This window comes from Takifugu rubripes, chromosome 2, assembly GCF_901000725.2.
Source record: "Takifugu rubripes chromosome 2, fTakRub1.2, whole genome shotgun sequence".
Classification (NCBI taxonomy): domain Eukaryota; kingdom Metazoa; phylum Chordata; class Actinopteri; order Tetraodontiformes; family Tetraodontidae; genus Takifugu; species Takifugu rubripes.
In genome coordinates this window covers 7,082,288-7,098,401 of record NC_042286.1, presented here as the reverse complement: position 1 = coordinate 7,098,401, position 16,114 = coordinate 7,082,288, and the positions used below count along the sequence as shown (strand labels likewise).

The window sequence follows — 16,114 nt, the reverse complement described above, 5'->3', positions numbered from 1 at the left end:
AGCACTCAGAGAAATGAAATGATGGGCGCACCAAAAGAACACTGCGGGGTGGAAAAGTGCTACAGAGCGACTACAAGAGAAAGTGTGAATGATTGTTTTCCGACGTGTGCGGAGACGGCGGAGATATGCGGGAAGAAGAGAGGAATTGCTGAAGAATCAGACGAGAAAAGACAGACAGCGCGCTGAAAACCAATTTGTCTGTTCCCCAGTGGGCTGACACTGGCTAAGGTTTGCTTTCCTTTCCTGGCCTTACTGCCAGTCATCGCCAACAGATGTGCACACACACACACACACACTCTCTCTGCGTGCACACATATCTGGGGCCTTTGCAGGGCCGGGGTCAGACTCTCGCCGAACTACTCCAATTACCTCAGCAGTAAACACAGGCTGCCCCAGCTGCCTCCTGGGATGCAGGGAGAGGCTGGATGTGTAGAGGAGGGAAACATAAGCCGGGGTGGGGATGGAGGGGGCGGGCGGGTCTCTATCGGAATGGAGGAGGTGGTGCTGCATACTACATAAAGGGAGGGGTAGATAACTCCAAGTGCAGCGCTGGAAATGGTGGCGGCAGCAGATGTTTTTCCTCCTCGTTCCCCTCCTCCTCTCAACTCCCTTTCCAACATCTGGAGGAAAATGATTACTGTTGCCACGCCGCCACGGCAACTTATCGACAGTTCCACACTCTCCGATGTGGACATCAAGAGGCGGGAAGAGAAATGAAAGCGTTAAAAGTCCGTGCTGCGCCAAGCAAACACACAGTTTGATCACTTCCTGTTATTTGGAACCTTCTGTACAGAAACACCACAAGAGCAAACATGGCTGCCAGACACACAAAGCCAAGACTACTAATCAAAGCAGGAGTTCAATCCAGAAGCCCAGAATCATCTCCACTGGCTAATTCACCCATCACTGATCAGCAAAAACCCTCGCTGCGTGTTCAAAGGTTATTTTCTCTGCCATGTTTTGCTGCTGAACCTCTGTCACACCATCAGCCATGGGAATCAGGCGCTCCTCAGAACTGTCTCACACCTTTACTAGAACCCACAAAGCCTCTTTATATCTCTCCCGCTCCCCTCCTGACTCCCAGACAGCTCTGTTAGCGAGACGCGCCATTAGCCATGCTAAACCACCAGCTCATTAGCATAGGAGTAAACCTGACTACAGTCAGATTATAACAAACACATCACGGCGGCTCCGCCCCATTACTGTCACTCACAGAGCTTATGGAGGTACACTTGTGGCAAATGAAGTCAGGAACTTCTGTTGATGTTTAAAACCACCTTCATCAAAGCAGAGGTTTTAACCGCCTGAGGGCAAAAGTGTGGTAACTGTGGTCGATAATGCTGCACTGGATTCTCATAAATATGCGAGCATCTGCCATATTTAGCCATACAGCTTGTTTGAGCTACTTTTCTGCTGTCCTATCTTCGTCATCAGCATCATCAGCTGGCCTATGAATTAGCTTTCCTCCCATTATACTCCGCTCACAACCAAAACTGCACCATTTCCACCTCCACTTTTATGTCCCGTAGAAGCGCCTGCCAGTGTATTGTTCCGTCTGCCGTCCTTTAATGCCATCCAATCTAGGGCGGAATATCTTGAACGGATTTGGCCAGGGATATTTGGGAGCCTTAAATACTGCCGGGGGGGATTTGCATCGTTGAGAGATCCTGACTCAGAGCAGATCTCTGAAAACCTCACACATAACAGGGATATGAAGACCTCGTGCAGAGTGTGGATTCAAACACAGAACCTTCAGAACGGGTCAACGTGGACGTGCACTCAAAAAGCAACTCCATTAGCATATTTAGCATATTAGTGCTGCCTCAGTCAGCAAAGAGCACCGTCCACTCACAAAAATGAGTAATTTTTACATGACCCCATCTAGTGTGATTCCTTTAATGATATGGATCATTGACGTGCTCGTGGATTCAATTCAGCTCTGAATAAATCCGCTACCAGGGTTTAAAGGGTCCTTTTTGCTATAAAGCTAGAGGACGTTTCTATAGAAACCAAATTGGGTTTTAAAAGGAGAAAAGTCTTGTTTATAGCTTGAAGATTCAGAGGAAGGGAAATGCTGCCGTGGCAGCAAAGAAACTTTATGAAAGAGAAAATGAGCCTGGAATAAACAAAGCAAATGAGATATGAAAAGACACAACGGGGGAGGAGAAGCTATGGGTCCAGATTTGGCTGGTGGGATAGAGAGAGTGAAGGCGAGCACCGCAGCCTCTAGGAGCCCAACTTGACCAGCGGCCTCTGGACTCCTAACGCTGAGCTCTACACAATCCAGTTTGCCTGCTGAACAAAGTGACACCGTCACCGGAGAGGCCAGATGAAAGCGTGCGCTGTGCGTTCCCGTATGTAAGTGTTGAAAGCCGGCCTTGCTACGCCCCCGGAGGGAGCTTAGAGACCGCCGTGGGCGGACGCTGTAAAAAGTGCGTGAGCGTCAAAAAGTTTGGCAGATAAACAATGATCCTAGTCACAGTCGGGACATGTTGGGTCCACAGATTAAACATCCATACATACACTGGATGCACACAGCTGGTTCTCCTCGCCTCTCTATAAGGGGATTAAGGAGACCTTCAAAGAGAAGCAGAGATTGGCTGGAGGCTTGCAGGGTCCCTCTCCTCTGCACTGGGCGACTGTGGCAGATTAAAACTGCCTGGACTGGTTCTCAGCCTGCCTCTTTCCTTCCTCATTTACCTCCATGCTGGATTAGGACACTCCAGACTGGGCGACCAATACAAGCAGGTGGGTTAGGAAGGACGGCCTGAGTGCTGTTTAAACGGCTCATCAGAGGCCTCCTGCACATGCAGCAACAATGTGATGTGGGAAACGAAGTAAAATATAGTCTGAATTATCTTATAAACGATGCAGCCACTGAAGAGAACTTTAATGGTGTGATGTGTGTCACTCGTAGGAATGGCAGTAATAAATGCAGTGGGGAAGCAGGCGTGTGGCAGCTGCCGTTGTGCACAAAGGTTACTGCCATCCCAGGCTATGATCGGGATTATTGCTGAGATTCCAGGGATGCAAAGCCAACACCCATGCAGGGCGTTCCGATTCTTCCAGTGACTCACACGTGTTGTTTGTGAGATATCACTGAAGACGTCTGCCTGACTATCAATGCCAGGAACAGGGAATGAAAGGGGACAGGGAGGGAAAAATAGGGAAATGGCCAGGCTGGGCAGGTTGTTCCCTGCAGGGGGACCGTTTCTTTAGGAGTAAAACCACCTGTCCACTACCAAACAGAGCCGTGGAGCTGGCTGAGGAGGAGTATGGGCAGATGGAAGGAACAGGCAGGGGAGAAGCCCTCCGGCCAGTACCGCTCGGAGAGGCCACAGCTGCACAGTTATCAGAAGTAACATTCCAAAAGTTGAGATTTGAAGAATGAGGGCAAAGGACGTAACCAGATACATTTGTGGTCGTCACCAAGTTGGTTCCATGACAAAACCTCTGGCTAAAACGTACTGTATATATGTCTGCAGACGGGGCTGAACAAAGCGAGCCTGACCTGACGTGACTCACTACTCAAAAGAAATTAATGGCACGGGGCAGTAATCATTATTGGCATTCGTGTCAGGAAAGCCACATCTGTTTCCTGTGGTGAAACAGTTTAAGTGGTCAATAGCAATTACCCACTTATCACTTAGAGATCATTAATCTGAACTGATTTATACAGCACGCGCTTTAACCATTTACCCGCCCACAGAGGGAGTTTAATAGGTGTCTGAAGTGCACAACTAGAAGGGCACTTTAGGACCAAACAGCTGGATAAATGAGTAAATGAAACGCTCTAAAGATAATGACCAAAGCTGGGTCACATGATCTAGGTGAGCCCATTCAGGTCAGCCGGGTGCCAGGGTGGCAAACGGAGGTGAAAAGACTCCAACCACACACGCTGTCGCCAATGTGACAAGAGCAGAGCAGCAGTGAAGGAGTGCACCCACGGTAGTCCTGCCATCGCTGAATGAGGTCGACGAGTCAAGGAAGCCAATTAAAAAGATGATTAACATTCATGTGGGAGATGCAGCGTCTATGTGCACGTCGGCCAGCGCGCACCACTGCGTCTCTCACACACGCACACACAAACGGTGCCGTCCAGCTTATCGCGAGTGCGGTGTCCTGGGAGGTGCAGATCAGGAGGTTAATATGATCCAATCCTGAACCTTCATTAGCTGGATGGGGGTAATAACAGCCTACAGGGAGGGCAGAAGTTACACTCCTACTCCTGGCCTGCAACAATAGCAATATACGTGACAAGAGCACATTAGAGTCTTTATCTTCCAGGGTGGACAGTGAGTTTCAGCCATGTTCTACTGTAGTTTAGGGGAATTGTGGGAGCACAAGCTGGTTCATGACTCTCAATTAACCCATTTATTCTTTGCATGAACCCAAGATGCATAATTCTGCAATGTAGATAGAATTAAGCTGTTTTAAATCACATAATAGAGGGCATGTTGATCTGTGGAAGCACCAAAGGTGGAGACGTGCACTCACAGAGGTAGGGAATCATTCCAGAGTGAACAGGAGAGAGAGAGAGAGGGACAGATTGAGAGAAAATAAGAGGGAAATGATAGCGATAGGTAGGCTTAACGGAGAATAAACATCATTAATTGGGAAGGCACACATGGATGGATGCAACCAGATGGTGTTTTGCACCCATTTGTCAGACGTTGCTGACAGGGGTGTGCGTGTGTGTTTGTGTGCGCAATTCTAAACAATTGCACAAAAAACTTAAAGGAAAAATGGGATCACAGGGTCTATCTGTGCAGCGCTGTCTAAGTCAAGCCTCTTCCCATCGCCTCGCTCCCCTGGCTGAACGGTTCTGATGGCGCTGCCACTGGAGCAATCTGCCAAGCCGGATGCATACTGGTGAGTACAGACCTAACGCCCCTGCAGTTTGCCTTGGCATCCATTAAAGTCCATCTGTCTGGCTTTTACAGAATCAACAGCTACTCTGTGTTCTTCAAATGGGGTCCGAAGCAGAAAGAAAAGGAGGCAACATACGACAGAGCAACAGAAGGCTAAAAGAGATGGCGACATGATTTTACACAAAAGAAACACCCGTCTTAGCCCTGGAGGGTACAGTGATGGAGGGGACGGAACATGGCTGACCTCATTGCCAAGGTGCTGCATTCTGCACAGTAAAAAATGTCTATGCATTTTTAATAATACGACGTACAGGAATGTAGAAAGGACAGAGAATCAGAAGATTGCCACGCAGCTCGTGGCGGCACCAGTCCCTGTGCACTAAAGACGACCTCACTGACTCAAAACACATGTGGTCGCCGACACAAAGAAACGGGCGGTAGTAGGTGAAGAGCCTACGCGACCTGTTCCTTCTATTTTCCGGACACCCTCGACAGGAAAGGGTCCCTCAATGTCAAGGTCTTAGTCTGGTCTCAGGTGGTTTGGTTCCAGTGGCTCGTTTTGCTCCAAACTGGGCTGTGACAGCACTAGAACAATGTCAGTTAATTATATCTATTCAATGACAGGACACAGACCAATAAATATGTCTGTATTCAAATGATTACTGGCAGATTTTCTCTCCTCTTTTCCCTTAAAGAGCCGAGCGGTTGCTGGAAAATGAGTGAAAGCGCGGCCTGAAGGGTTCCGATGGACTGAGGTGTTTGCACATCCCCACTGTTTAGATGAAGGTTACCTACAGTGCAGTAGGGCTCTGCCTCCAGCTCAGTTTAAGGGCCTTAGCTGAAGACCCGGGAGATGCAGAGCATTTTTGCTAATGTGGATGTGGATGCACGTGCAGGGCTGTGCATGTGTGTGCAAAGGCAAGATCAGCCGAGTAAATCCACACTTGAAAGAGTAGCTCATTCAAGCTCTCCCACCCATCTCTGTCTCCAGGCCGCCTCTCTCATCACACTCGTGTTGTGCTGCTCCCAGTTCAGGAGGAGTTGAAGAGTTCACAGAACTGGGAAGCAGCCGCTGGCTCCCACTGCCCCAAAGAGCAAACCTTTAACCCGGTAGCTTTAAAAGTTTGGAGCAGCCAAGCTCACACGTCCATGTATCTGGTAGAAAACATCGACAATCCCATGAATTCAGAGGTTCAATGTGTGAATCAATCACAGCTGAAGGGATGTATAAAGGTGTCATTGGTATCGCTACAGTATAAAAAGGTTGGATGTCTGGCAAACAAAGCTTCTACAAGTGATCACTGAAACACTGCCGCACTTAGTGTCATCTATCAAATGAAGAATCTTTTCACTCTGTTAATTAAAGATATCTTGCTTGAAGAGAAAAAAATGCAGCAAGTCTTTAATTATAACTCTAAAAATGTCTCACTTAAAGAGGATAAAAAGTCCTTATAGGCAAGATTTCGTTATAGTCTAGAAGATTTCAGAAGTTCTATTTTTCGCCTTTTTAGAAAACTGCTAACTCGAAGGCAAAAATTGATTAGCACTACTATGAGGTGTGATAACATTTTAAGCTATTTATACAGCATTCCATCCAGATGTTAACCACCAAGAGCTGCCACTGACATTCACGGATGCCATTCGTCCGTCCTCCAGCATCTCTATTCAGAGCAGCGACACATCCACGACAAATCTCCACGTTTATTAATGTGTCAGCTGAAATGTCAAATGTCCCGCAGAAGAGGCAAAGGAGAGGCTCAGGAGGGCGATAAAGGAGTTGTTTCTATGCAGTTAGATGGCCAGAGAGGAGGGCTCACTTCAAAGGCTTTCTCACTTGAAAGTGCTTCCCATCTGTACATTAGCATATATAGAACACAGTTCTGCAACAGAGAACTATCGATACCACGGCCAACTGGCTCCAGCTCTGCAGGAAGCCAGGCACTGTGCATCGCTGCCTGATTACAAAACTGGGACTTCTGTCCCGTCCACATGGTCGCCGCAGCGACCAGGAAACATGTGCACAGCATGCCAAAAGCATGCTAGCAGGCATGATCGGTGGTACAGTGTATGTAGAAACTGGGGCAGAAGGAAGGTGGGGAGGGAATGTGGCAGTCACAGTAGGGAAAGCCTTCCACTCCACCAGGTGCACGGCTAAGCTAATATTCCAGTCGGTATACGGATGTAAACAGGATGCTGTCGGAGCAGCAGGGGGACTCTTCCATATGTCGCGTTGTTATGCCTTTGACTGAAGGACAAATGCGGGTGTACTCACGGCAGGTACAAGGAGCTTCTTGACCTCATCCACTGCTCTCCTCATCTTGATCTCGGCTCTGGATTGTGTGTCTTCCACTGTGAGCAGGACGTGAAGGTCCTCGTTTAGGTGCTCCCAGTTTGGCTTTCCTCTGTTCTGCTCTTCCTGGAAGTGGCAAGAGAATAAAAAAACAAAAAAAACGTGACAAATCTGTTAGAACACGAGCTTACAAAGAGAAGCCAGATGACAGGAGTGGCCCTTTAATCAGCTATTTCGCTTCAACTTTGCAAAGGACACCTTTTTAAATAGTTCTCTCACATCAGAGGTCAGAGATGACAGCTAGTCCTGCACCAATTAATATCGCTGCATAATGAATGGATGGAGAGATCAGAAAAATGATGGGCCATGTACTTTTACAGGCTCTTTTGGATGACTCAAAGCGCGGGTAATGCATTTCTAGGGAACGCTTTGCTCTACATGCTTGAGCGAATGCTAATATTCTGTATCCAACCTTCTCAAATGAGACTCAGCACCACTTCTACAGTGTTGCTATAATGCACTAAACGCATTTACCTCCGTCTGATTTTTTTTAAATGTATTTATTTTCCCAGGCAACGCTGTCTGGTTGCCAATAACCGTGAGTGGGAGCCACTCCCCTGCTGGAAGAGCAGTTCCAAAGCTTTCAGGGGGCGCCAAATTGTAGCAAAAGCAGCGCCTGAAAGGCAGAATCTGCTGTATTCAAAACCGACATCACTTCACACCATTAAATAGGGAGCCATTTCAGGATTTGAATTGGGAGCCTGAGGTTGGATAAGAGTGTGCCGCATTTTACGTTTTTCAGAGGCCCCCGTGAAAAGGCCAGTTACAAGTGAGGACTTACTCTTTTGTGGAGCTGGCACAAATACTGTATGGAGAAGCCTTGCAATTGCTCAAGCATGCTTCTCCCTTTAGAAGGGCTGTTACACCGGCTGGCAGCCCTGAGCAGACACCCAGACCACTCATTTTTTATTTTATCAGTAAAGTGATTACAGCTGATTGCAGCCCCCCACCCCCGCAAACATTTAAAAAAAAAAAAAAGCCAATTAATTCAAAACTGTTTTGTATGATTTGTGAATGAAACTTGAAGTGTTCTGGTGGATCTGAATGTTCTCGCTCCTGTTGTGAGTACAGGAATGTTAAGACTGGCCCCCCCGCCACACCCAAAGGGAAACACCCCGGCTTCAGGCCGCTGCGGAGATGTCCAATTACGTCGTCGTGTTGCAGCGCTCTGTGGGGAGGCCCACCTGACATGGTTTCCACGCACGCGTTGAGCATTACAAAGGGAACACGCAGCTTAAAGATTCACCACCCACCTGCTTTCTCCTCCAAAGAGACTTGTTGCCATGGCACTGCACTTTACAACACACATTAAATATTCCTCCTCACATTTCCCTCATTCTCTTTTTACACATGGGGGGGCTAATTGCTTTATTTTGCTAAGACCGTTTACTTATGGGCTCCTGGACAACACTGGGATTAAAAGCTGACTAAGTCAAAGTCAAAGATGATACACACATGTCACAGAGGGTCTTTGCGGTGCTTAAATGCTGATCTTTTTGTGGCAGCGGGACCCGCCAAGCTCCATTTCTCATGTGTCTGTGCGTGCTGACAGATTTTCCTCAGCGACAATTGTGGTCAAAGGGATTTAGGGAGAGAAATAAGAGAACACACACTTGCATCCGCACATACTTCACACCAGCATGACTCTGTGAACAAGGTCAGCTCGTGCCCTCTGAGAGGAAAGTGACAGCATGACAAACGTGTGGAAGGATGAAGGCAGGGTGAGGAAAGAGGAGGGAGGCAAGGCTGGAGGGAATACTGGGAAGGCCTTAAAACGGAGCCACGGAATGCTAAAGCAGTGCCCACATATCAGGGAGGATTCAGTTTTAGTAAATGTGGAGCATGAATGAACAACACACGCAGATCATCCGGAATCCTCTAAGAATAGCAACAGTGGAGGCTGGTTGTCAGTTACCACCTGTTTGCCTGCTGGCTCAGCCTAAACCCAATAAACTTTGAAGCCTCCATGAACGACACCACATGGAAAAGGTTATAAAATTAGACGCGTGTTTCTCCAGACCGCCCTTCCACTTCTGTGCTACATACAAAAGGTCACTGTGTTTGAAATAGTGGTGTCATTACTGACGCTGCAGAGGCCTTCAGCTGGAGCAAATGTAGTGGACGTACTCCCTAAGAGATGTGTGCACCCCCCCAAAGCTGTACATACGGTGTTGGGACTCAAGCTCGTTCTTAGGAAATATATTACACTGCTTCCTGGCTGAGATTTAGGGCTTTTTTAGGGCACTGGCGCATTTCAATACCCAGAAATTAAAGCAGTTCATGGCACCAGTCAGACTCATTAAAAAGCCCTGGTTTCCTTTAAAATAAGATAAAGATGTATTTTTTTTAAACTGTCCATGTGGAAAGATTAAATGACGAGATTCAGAGTATTCTGCACACAAAATAATAGAGTAACTGAAGGAGTAGCTCTTCCCTCACCTGCTGCTTACCTCCTTTATTTCAAATCGCATCGTCTTTTTTCCACTTGCCTTTGTCCGACTCCCTCTCTCATTGCACAGCTCCACTGAGCCGACTCCCCGCCAGGCAGAGCGGCCCAGGGGAAGCAACCAGCTGAATTATTGAGAGCATAAAAATGCTGCCACTAATGGATCCTGAATAAACACACTGGCTAAGCTGCTGCTGTGGCTTCCTCTGCTGCCCCGGGGCATCAGGCTGGAAATATTGAGGCTAAGGACGCCGTGTCTGGAGGATACGGTTGAGATTTTTGTCTGTGGTGGAGGCTCGGTTATGACAAGTCCAAGCCATTGAAAAGATTTCGGGGTGCGGGGACTTGACCTGAAAACCACTCCAGTGACTTGCTGAGAGCAGGACAGACTGGGATGAAAGGATTCCAGCCAATACTGGACAGTTAAACATTGTTGATATAATAATACCACTTGATAGTAACCCCGAAATCTAATCTTGTCCTTGATAACACACTCTAAGAGGAGGTGGAAATTAAAATCTGAATGGAGGAGACATGAAAAAGGGAAAAGGGAAGGAAATGTTGGCCCGGCAGCAAACTGGAGCTTCTAAGATTATGAGTTAGAGGCAATCTACACATCTGTGCGTAGGAATGCCAGATCTCTCCATTTCTGCGAGTGTGCAGAAGGTGATCCCCACGCGAAGGATTTAACACTCTCATTACTGACTTGTCAGTTCACTCTTACACAGCAACGGTGTCTGTCATATTAGGGCAGCTAAGATGTCATAACAACTCAAACAATAGCAGCCTTTATTTGCGCGTGGAGCGTGCACAGATGCTTGAAACAGTGCTGTTTTAAAAAATGTCAGTACAACCTCACAGTAACTTCAAAAACCATCAAATCGGGATAGAAAGGGGCACATGCACATCGGTCTTTAAGGGAAAATGTAGTTTCTGTGTGTTTAGACAGCCAGAGAGCTGCTCTGTTAGTGAGGACAGCACTGAGATATTCACTTAAAACAGAATAAGACAGTCAGTCAGTCAGAGGTTTTTCATTAATAATGCCTGGGATGGGATGGTTTCCAGGGCCAGAGTATAACACCACACATATACGGTACATACATCCTGCTGACGAGTGACTGCAGGTAAAAATGACATGAAACGGGTCTTTTAAGTTCACCGCTGGGGTCTTGAGGGGTATACAGGCACGCAATATTCGCCTTTTAAGTCCCCCCCAATCTGCACGATAGATCCAGAAATAGCTGCTGCCCCTGGCCTACAGCTGTCTGTACTTTCCGTGGCATGAGGACAGAACTATTGGATGTCAGAGCAGGCATTTACAGCGGGGGTCTGCTGCAAGGTTTCCAGACACAGTCACATATAAATATATCTGAATCATACAGTATGTGTGGCATTAATGCTGTGCAATGTCTAAAGACACGATAAATCTTTGTATTAATGGACTCTTCTTTTTCATTCTGGCCGGTACAAAATAAAACCACACGTCACATTTAAAACATAAGGTCATGGTTTTAGTCCCACAGTGATGAGCTCACCTTCTTTTTGTCTCTCATGGAACTCTTGCCTCGCACCATGATTTTGCATCCTGTTTCTGCTTCCAACTGTTTGGCCGTGAGTCCCCGTGGGCCCAGAATTCTCCCCACAAAGTTATACTAGAAATACAGAAAGAGAATAGGTAAATGTACATGTCATATATGAGGTTGAGAACTGTACAGTTATAGAATAATGATATTGCCCTGAATTGCATCTACTACATAAACATGAACAGAGATTTAATAATAACATTAAATGAAGTGATGTAAAATGGTGAACAATGAAAACGAACTACGGGAGATTAAACTCAGTAAGCGTGATGTGGAAGAGGCATAGGATGATGATGATGATGATGATGATGGAGAGGTGAAGTAAGGCGTCGCACTTCATACACTTTCATTATCAAGGCCCCTTTTTTCTTCACTGGTGTGTGGCATTGGAGCTTTGTTCCAAAAAGAAATGTATTTAACGAGCTAATCCCCTTCAACTGAAACAGGCTTCCAACAGGATAAAGGGAAAAATATGCTGGAATAATCCAGGACAATTTTAGGCCCAACAAAAACAGATGGGAAGGAACAGAGTGAGGAAAACAAACTCAACCGTTAGAGTGCCATGAGTGGGAGCAGGGCATGATGGGTAAGAGGGCCTGTGTACGGAGTTGAAACATTTAAATACTCCCTGGCATAATGGGAGGTTTTCCATGGCAATGACGAGCACAAGTGTTCCCATCTTGAGCAGATACAACGAGCCGTGATGCCCCTACATTAAATTCTTAAGCATAGTCACATCTGTTTACACACTTTGGCGCACGGCTGCATCTGTGACTTCCAAAAGGCCATCAGAGGAGTCACGTTTAATTACAAAGGCTCCACAAATGGAATGTGATGTCGCAGTATTTCCCTCAGACCGTGCAAACAAAAACTGACGAGGACAGTTTAAACCTGCGGGCTGTCCCCCCCCCCTCCCTTCTTCTGTCCTGATGTTGTGACTGCCTGCAACTATCTGCTCTCCCTGTTCCAGTCTGGCAGGAGAAGGATGCCCGAGAGGGTCCCCGCGGATGGTGATAGCATCAACAGCTGCACAAAGATCCAGCATGCTTTGCTGCTCTTCGTGTAACGTGGAAACCAGTGGGCAAATGTGAGCCCGGTGACCTCTGGAGGCCGAGGTCAGCCACCAACAATGCGCGGTGGCCTCCCACCTTGCACTAACCCACACCTTTACACACACAAGCAGCCATGTCTGTCTGCATCACAGCACCCGCTGCAGACGAGACGGAGCCCCCAGCCCTGGACATAGTGGCGGCGCTCTGACATATAGAAACAGACACAGCCTCTAAAGCAATAGAGAGGCTACGGTGACAGTTTCCTGGGTGTTATTAGACAGCTAACCCTGCTGGCAGCTTAGGCGTCATATTATATCTAGTTTATACAAGTGGGTTTTTTTTAATATATCTTGGTTTCTGTGCTTACAAGTCACCAGTACGCTTCAGCTTTTACCTTCAGCTCATATTACACTTACAGCCAATGAATTACAGAACCACAAGTCAATAATACAGGAATTGTGCATTTAAAATACAAGGATAGATGAAGGGGATTTAATATTTAACTGTGCTTTCTCTTTTTTGCTTCTACAAACATCCTCCTAACAGGAAACTGTACGTGTCTGTGGGTATTAATATGCCAATGATCACATGACAGCGAATAGGACCAAAGAAGCGAAAACTGATGAGTAGTAGTGCGAGAAAAGGCTTGTGACAGAAATAAAGACAGAGGAAGCTTTACACGCTCGCAAAAATTAAAGAGGTGACACGGTGGGTGCTGCCATTCTAAATTTAAAAGGGTTATTTTTGTTCTGTGCTTTAAATGTCACACGGCGTAACAAGGCCTCCACGGTGTAAATCACCTTTACAATTGAATGAAACCTCATAATTAGAAGTATAACCCTACAGTCAATAAAACGCCTGCCAAAAACATCTCATTAATTCAATACAGCTTGATGTTAATGGTGACGGATCGCTCTCCCCCTCGCTGCTCCCTGGATCGCTGCTCTGCTTCAGCATTTCTGCAGATGTTGATGTGCTGTCGGGGAGGACGGCTCCCATTTTCAGCCGCAGATGGAGGGCAAAGTGGACGAGTTATCAAAAGTGCGCAGGGAAATTCAACCTGTATGGAACTGCACTCGTAATGGCGGGATAATCAGTACAGGGCGCCATCAATGCTACATAGACTGGGGACATGTCACCGCCTGTTGACAATGGAGCCGCCTCTGGATCCACAAAAAGATACCGTAATTTTCAGACTATAAGCCGCTACTTTTTTCCTACACTATTCTACGGTGCGGCTTATTTATGGTTTTTTCCGTGGCGCTCTATCACAACTATTGTGAATCAGTCATTTTTACTAACCCTCATCAGCATGGAAAATACTAGAAGAAAAGCATATGATGCGACTTTTAAGTTAAAAGCGATCACTCTGGCGGTTGAAGAAGGAACTCGAGCTGCGTAATCTTGGCATACATTATGGTAATCAATGGCGAGAAGGTGGAGACGCCCGCCTGAAGAACTGATCGAAAGCAAAAAGACGACAAAAGCTTTTAGACGTAAACATCGCAGGTGGCCCGAGCTTGAGAACGTTCTGGAAGACTGGGTCAACACACAGAGAGCAGGCGGCCGCGGTGTTTCCGCTGTACAAATCAGACTGAAGGCAAAAGCAATCGTCACCGTGATGAAAATAGAAGATTTTAGAGGTGGGCCATCGGGAGTTTTAGATTGTTCATTGTTTGAGTAAAAAAAGCATAAACAATGTAATTTGTGTGTAGCTGATACAAACGTATATTTCAAGGTAGCTGCATTACAGACACCGTTAGAAAAAAAGCATTTACCGGTACAATATATTTGTTTATGTTGCTAAGCGGATTAAATTAAAAGAAAAGTTAAAAAATCCTGACGTTATAAAAATTGGATTTAAGGTCTCTGTATAAACGTACAAGTGAACAGAGTGGCTGTTGTTTCTTACCTGTCTGTCACTCGTCAGTGACTCGTCTCTTACGGTAATAAAAACATACTGAATGTTTTCAATCAAATTTTTCATATTACTACGTGGGATACCTGCGGCTTAAAAACCAGTGCGGCTTGTATAAGTACAAAATTGATTTTCTTTCTAAAATTAGATTATGCGGCTTATAATCAGGTGCGCTCTGAAGTCCAGAAATTACGGTAGTTTTCTTGCTTTTGTGCCATTCGATCAACATTCGCTCTGCGGGCTGGAGGCGAGTAAAAGCCATCAGTGTTTGATTTGTCTGGTTTGAAACAAAAAAATAAATAAAATAAAAATAAAAATCAATGATTAAATCAATGATTCAAATTTGTTCTTGCTTTTGATTCCTGCGCAAATGATCGCAATGGAGCTGGAATTCACAATAGTAACAAAGATAATACCTGAACTCCGCCAGCTTCCAACAGTCTGGGTTTCTCTCTTTTCTTTGCTCATTGAAAGGCTGAGAGGATAAAAGACACTGAGGCCCTTTGAAAGAGCAACTATTTCACCCATTTTTCAGTTCATCTGAGTTTTCCCAAGTTTTCCCAAACAAACACAGATATGGATAGGTGCAAGCGAGTGTGCATTCAGACCCAGACCCCTTCAGGACGGGGGCTTACGCTGACATTAAAGGGCCTTTGTTTAACCACAGTTATCGCTACTCCACAGGCTCGCCGTGCTGCCTGTGCATCTGTGCCTGCGTCTCTATGCGAGTGTGTGTTTGTGTATTTAATGCGTGATGTGAACTAGCGCAGACGCTCAGTCGTGACCGTCACATGGGTTTGTTTATGTGTGAACAACAGCGCTTTGACCGACAAAGCTCGGGGAAACAGAACAATTGTGCCTTTCACGCCGTTTGTTTGTGGCGGTGGGGGAGACAGGAAATGAGATCATGCTGAGGGCCCTGGCTCTGCGTGCACGGAGCTTATCACAAAGCGGGACCAGACCGGGGGCTGAATATGAATCGCTTATTAGCTGGCCCCACCGAGCTTATGGAAATGAGGAACAGTTCATTCAGTGTAAGCTGGAATGTGTGGCGACGCCAGGCAATGTCGTTTTATCCACGCTGTTCATCTCCATGGTTTTAACCTAAACCTGCCCCAAATGCTACAGAACATATGCCCTTTAGAGCTCCAGCTGACACACTCTGCACCACTACAGAGCTTCAACTGTTTGCTCCAAAAACCCGAATCCCTCAGAGGATCATCATTCCTCTAACACAACAAAAATCAATGTTCCTGTGATGATACACACTCATTCATGTTTAGGGAGAGAATCTCCACCCCTCCACTTCCATTCACCTGTTTCGCGGCTCGATGCTCAAAAACAATGTGCTATTAATGCACAGCGGCGTTTTAACATATTTCACATGATAAAAGGTCAAGAGGGAAGAAAAACACGAGATGGATATCACACAGATGCCTCACCTGCAGCGGCAAGGAAGGGAAATTACCCTCAGATTTCTCTGGTGACATTTTCGCCTCAAAGCCCTGCAGACTTCAAAGCTGCCTATTCTACACAGCAGGCGTTTAGCGCCTAATCCAACACTCTGTTGATAATTCTGTTTGGGTTTACTTTAGGGTTGCAGGCAGGGTAGAATTGCAGGAGCGGAGAGACAGACGGAAGGCATAACGATCGATGGCGGCTGGAAAAAAAGTCTGAATCAGAGTTTGTGAACTTTTCGATAAACACAATTTAAATAAGATGTGTCCTTTAGCGGTCAGAGTTTTGCTCATCACAATCTGGAGTAAACTGTGAGCTGTAAATACACATCCATCAACCCTCAGTTCCTCTCTAAACACCTTCATGTAAACAGTGTGTGTCTTTCAACAAATGGGAGCCTAATAGAGATTTATGGTCTTTTTAGAATGCACAAATA

General features: G+C 46.3%; 1 protein-coding gene across 5 annotated transcripts in view; it reads right to left on the bottom strand.

Moving 5' to 3' along the window:
* qkia (QKI, KH domain containing, RNA binding a) overlaps positions 1–16,114 on the bottom strand; it is a 46,920-nt gene that overhangs the window by 13,340 nt on the left and 17,466 nt on the right. For all 5 annotated transcript variants that reach the window (XM_029832950.1, XM_029832949.1, XM_003962729.3 and 2 more), the window contains exons 3-4: positions 11,203–11,319; positions 7,144–7,287 (exon numbers count right to left, since the gene is read on the bottom strand). In XM_029832950.1, the coding sequence (XP_029688810.1) occupies positions 7,144–7,287; positions 11,203–11,319 (261 nt within the window). The remainder of the gene's footprint in view (positions 1–7,143; positions 7,288–11,202; positions 11,320–16,114) is intronic.